Below are 5,476 nucleotides of genomic sequence, written 5' to 3'. Positions count from 1 at the left end.
ATACTATGCTTGTCTGGGTGTGCAAGTGTATACTCACCCTGCCTTGAATTACTTCCTTTCATCACATTATGTGGAACAGAAGATGCATATTTCAATGAACATTCTCTACAATCACTGCTTGGAGAGGGTGCCAGAAAATACATTAGTGACCTCAACCCAAGTCCAAAGAAGGATCTTCCTGCATAAAACCTTTGACTCTCTTGATCTTAGTTTTCCTATCTTTCCTGATATGGATGATTAATGAATAACCTGCCCTGTTAGTGGACAATAACATCTTGTGAGAGATTAAAATCCAGATCCTCTCCTACATACTGCATACCAGGAAGCAGAATCAACCGGCTGTTTTCCCTCTTGGCCAGGAATTTCACCCATGTGAGCACATTCGCTTTTCTCAATATATTTTAATGCAGAGGTGGTATCCCACTGAACAGGTCAAAAAGACAAGGGTAGTTGCAAATAGCTTGCTCTGAGCCAGATTACCACAATGACAAACACAGCTGCAAATACTTGGATGTAGTAGAAAGGGCAAGGCACCATAGTGATAATGACAAAGTAAATTCAGGTCACTCAAATAATTAGATTCAGGCAGGGATTTTTTCGGGTCCTAATGAGACCATGTAGTTGCTGAGTGAATGCCCACAGTTATACGCGATATAGTCTCTATATGAAGCACCCTTAAGTTTACAAATCTATTTAAATGCTTCAAGTCTAAAACGAGTCAGCTGAATGTATCCACATAAGGGTAAGACAATGACTTTCTCCTTTTTCTCAAGAAACAAAAATCCAAGAAACACAGATAGTCATTAGCCAAAGTAAAAGTACCTGCTTCAGAAAAGCATGCCATGCTACAGAAGCAGAAAATGACTGGGGTATTTTAGGAGAGGGCACAGTGCACCAAAATGTTGCCTTTTGTACAAGTCTTCCTGAGAAGTGGGGCATAACATGATTGCTTTGGAGTGGTACCACACATAACTTAGAGAACATTTAAAAACTCTGTGGAGACTTGGGCCCAACAATGCTGTACAATAAAAAGGAATCCTAATATATTTTGTAAAGTCTGAGAATCAGAACACACAAATCAGTATGGAAAATCCTCCTGCATGCATCTTGGTCTAGAAGTGCTGACTATACACTCACACACATGATACATTATGATAAGTGACTGAGCAATCTGAAAGTCAAGCTTGCATAGTAGTAGTGGGAGAACAGGACAGACAAGGCGAATCAATTCAGATTTTACAGAAGGGCAGAATTCTGATACAAAAATAAAAGTATGTTTAAGCCAAAACCATGGTATCCCAATAAAGGGTGCACTGTTTTTTCATGTTTGTTTTAATTAAGAACCTGTAGTTGCTTGTCTTTTCAAGACAGTTTTGCTAGCACCTCTTCAGACTGGCTTTTACTCATAGAAATTCACCAGTGTCAAAATCTTACATCTGTCAACTTGTAACACCAGTAGCTTCTATTAGCCTCTCACAGATTTGTTTGCCAAATATCACTAGCAATGGATGTTTGGAAATGCTGAGCAAACATTTTGCTACTAAAATAGTGCTCCCTCTCCAGGCACCAAATATCATAATGTTGCCAAGCAGAGTGAGTGAACTTTTTCACTAAGGAGTACTGACATAGATATACCAATTTATGACAATTTTATATATGTATTGTCTGATTTTAATTAAGAGGACGATATTTAAGAAACATGCATAGGCAGCGTTCAGGATAAAGCCAAACGAGCAAGGTTAGAGGTAATAAGAGAAATGAAAACAAGCCTCCCCCCTTTAAATTCTACTAACGTTTCAGACTGTTACAACTTTAACAGTGTTTTGTATCAACACAGAATATGATATACCGGACTGTGTGTGTATGGAGACCATGAGCTTTATTTTCAGTCATGTTGCTAGTCTTATGACAAAGAATGCTGCTGGTATGGGCTCCTTCAAGCCTTGTATGATTTGTCTACAAGTTCTTACAGTTTTCAAGATGAACTAGTTTGCCAGCTAACCTCTATTTTAATATTTAAATAAGAACAGTACAATAACTAGAAAAAGGTCAGTGCTTCAAGTGGCAATGGTGAAGCCTCACCAAACCCAATAGTTTCCAAGATAAAGATGCAAAGATCTACACTTCAGCATCAGTAGTGCAACACAGTGGCCTTTCCTGAATAAAGGAGCAGAGGCTTACCCACAATAAAAGCTTTGAATAAGGTAGATTGTTGTCATTTATATATCAATTCTGCCTATTTGATATAAAATATATCGGGAAAGCTTCAACTGACTTTTACAATCTACATTCAACTAAAGCTCCACATAAGCTGCATCAATGGAATGAACAATGGGAATGCATTCAATAGAAAAACACTTTCAAACAGAAAGTCAATTAAGTAACTGAACATCTGTAATGTATATCAGACATAAAAAGAAAGATGGACCCTCTGATTACTTGCACCGTTTTTAATGGACCAAAAATGAATGTAAATTAGTCCATATCCATTTCTTCAGATGATTTAGTTTGCTGGCAACTGTCCTCTGATTTTGTGTCAGTACCGCTTTGTCCATTCATTGGTCCATTGTGTTCATTACTAGATTTTGCTTGACCTTCAGACTGTGGTTCCACCTTGGGCTTCGGCTTGTAAATAATAGGGTTACATAAATTGTCCAGTTCCTAATGTTAATAAAATTAAGAAAAAATATAAGTTAATACAGCAACTCAATGAAGGAATAAGAAACTACTGGCATATGAAGTTGGCACTGGGTAGCATTTAGAAGGCTAGCCAGATAAGAACATAAGAGAAGCCAATGTTGGATCAGGCCAATGGCCCATCTAGTCCAACACTGTCACATAGTGGCCAAACATACCAGGTGACATCAGAAGGTCCACCAGTGGGGCCAGGACACTAGAAGCCCTTCCACTGTTGCCCCCCCAAGCACCAAGGATACAGAGCATCACTTGCCCCAGACTGAGAGTTCCTATCTACACCTTGTGGCTAATAGCCACTGATGGACTTCTGCTCCATATGCTTATCTAATTCCCTCTTGAAGCTGTCCATGTTTGGAGCCTCCACCACCTCCTGTGGCAGTGAATTCCGTGTGTTAATCACTCTTTGGGTGAAGAAGATATTTGCCTATGATTTGGTAGAATCTGGTTCTGGTATTAAGCAACTCAGTTTGAACAGCTTTTAAATAATGGAAATCTTATTTATTTAACAACTGGAACACATCAACATTTAAATCACCCATGAAGTTGGAGAAGGCTGTTTTTAAGGATGCATAGGCAACTATTTATATAGAGAGACGGGATCTATAACTTGGATGATGGCAATATCCATGTATAATTTTGTGCTTTTTTATTTGAAGCTGCCAGGTTCAAATACCAGAATACTGAGTTTTCACTACTAAGATTCAGTAATGCCAATACATGTGCTTTTCTGATTGTTTTCTGCAAGAAAAAAATGAACTGTCATTACTATAGTATTAAAATATTCTGCTTGCACCTCTGATTGATAGTCAACCCCCTCCAGTTCAAGTGAACAGGGCTTGGTGCTGTTTATGAATCAAAAAACCATGAACAATGTTTTGCATAGGGCCTGTATTAACAAGCTGAGTATACAAATGTGTGGATACTAAACAAAGTACCTGCCTGTTGAAGAACGTCTATTAATGTTTGCAGAAATATAGAAGAGTTGGATTACTTCACTTGCAATTAATTCCACGGATCCTCCATGTATTTTGGTAATACTATATTAACTCAAAAGCAGGTTTTTAAGGAACATTTTTAGCTCTCAAACAGGGGTGGTAGTGATCTTCTATTTGAGTATATCACAAGCACCATAAGTGGTGGGGGCCTGCCACACCAAGGACCCAGCTAGTTCCCCCATCAGCTGGATCAGATATCAGATGCTCAGAGGCCACTGCACTTCTCTGCAGCAGTGTTTGCACAGAGTGGTCATAGCACCTATCCTCTGGGACCCAGGGGTTCAAGCAGAGGCTCTAGGACCCAGCACACGCACACAGAGAAGAAGAGTTGGATTTATAACCCGCCCTTCATTTGACGTCTCAGAACCTCTCCCCACAACAGACACACTGTGAGGTATGTGGGGCTGAGAGAACTGCTCTTGAAAGAACAGCTCTGAGGAAACTGTGACCGACCCAAGGCCACCCAACTTGCTGCATGTGGAGGACTGGGGAATCAAACCCAATTCTCCAGATAAGAATCCACCACTCTTAACCACTACACCAAACTGGTTCTCCAAAGTGCCTCCTGCTTGCTAGCTGGGTTTCACAATATGCAGCAGCCCCTAAAATCTGGCAGGCAGGTAGGACCTCTGCAGCCATGCTTCTGGGCTCAGTGAAAAGGCATGCAAACAGGAGTCTTAAATTCAGGGTCATCCATTTTTGTATTCAGCCTTGTACTAGCTGGGGGGAGGCATATTAAATTCAGGACTATATTCTTGTCAGGTAAATACAGTATTAATTTTTCCTTCATACAAGTATTTCAGATATTTACCTTAGATTTTGCTATTATTTCTGCCACTTTCACAACAGGATCCTGTGTTAGACTCAGCCTGTTTTGTGCATTCATTTTTGAATTCAGCCAATTCATGGCCTCACTGGTATATTTTTCTACTTTTTCCATATCAACAGGATCAATGTGTTCATATTTTTCATCCTAGGAAGGGGAAAAAAATGTTATCCAGAACAACAAAGCACAATTAAACTGGGGATGCTCTGATCCTCTATGGGGAGCATTCCATCAAAACCCAGTCCTTATTGGGCCCTTGTGCTTGTTTCAAGGTCTGGCTCATCCGGTTATTTTTTCTCCCGATTGCTGGCAACTGCTGGGTGCCCAAGCTTTGTCTCCAAATACCAGCTCCCCTCTTTCAAAAAGCTTTGTTGCTAGAAATCATTGTAAATTACCTATATAAAGTTATGCAGAAATTTGAAGCAGCACAATTAAATCTGTCCTGTAAAATTCTAATCTCACTTTTCTTAGGAACATGCAACATTTTGTCCTACCTTATTTTTGTAACCTTCTACAGCTTTCATAAGCAACTGAAGTTTCTTTCCCAATTCATTTAACGCTTTTGGCCTCTCTTCGTGTTCCATGTGTCTTTCATGAATAGGATCACCAAATTTCTATAATAGAAGGATGTTTATACATTTCCAACAGTGCAGAAACAGCAAAGAAAACCTAGGTAATGATACAGGTAATGCCAAAGTGTGGGCAGAGCTTAACTTCCTGTATACACCTTTTCCAACTTTGCTTTTCTGTTCCAGTTGCAGTAAAATAGGCCCTGATGGCTGGGTATCCATTGGTAACAGCACTGAATGCACCCTCTTACCAGCCTCCATGCACAAACAGATATACCCTGTCACTTGCACAAGGACAGTTGTTTTGGGGATAATTAAGTAGGAGTAGTTTAGTAGAAAATAGTTAAATGGACCAGTGAGAGAGAACAGATGCCTGAGGACCACATGCT

General features: G+C 39.8%; 1 protein-coding gene across 1 annotated transcript in view; it reads right to left on the bottom strand.

Annotated features, from left to right (window-relative positions):
• Positions 1-1,669: 1,669 nt before the first annotated feature.
• The window catches only part of HSPA4L (heat shock protein family A (Hsp70) member 4 like), a 37,495-nt gene continuing 33,688 nt past the window's right edge, over positions 1,670-5,476 (bottom strand). Inside the window, exons 17-19 of the mRNA XM_015409699.1 lie at positions 5,013-5,132; positions 4,504-4,665; positions 1,670-2,661 (exon numbers count right to left, since the gene is read on the bottom strand). Of these exons, the coding sequence (XP_015265185.1) occupies positions 2,476-2,661; positions 4,504-4,665; positions 5,013-5,132 (468 nt within the window). The 3' untranslated portion in view covers positions 1,670-2,475. The remainder of the gene's footprint in view (positions 2,662-4,503; positions 4,666-5,012; positions 5,133-5,476) is intronic.

Source organism: Gekko japonicus, unplaced genomic scaffold (genome assembly GCF_001447785.1).
Source record: "Gekko japonicus isolate JY-2015 unplaced genomic scaffold, Gekko_japonicus_V1.1 scaffold108, whole genome shotgun sequence".
NCBI classification, from domain to species: domain Eukaryota; kingdom Metazoa; phylum Chordata; class Lepidosauria; order Squamata; family Gekkonidae; genus Gekko; species Gekko japonicus.
This window is presented reverse-complemented; position numbering and strand designations above follow the sequence as displayed.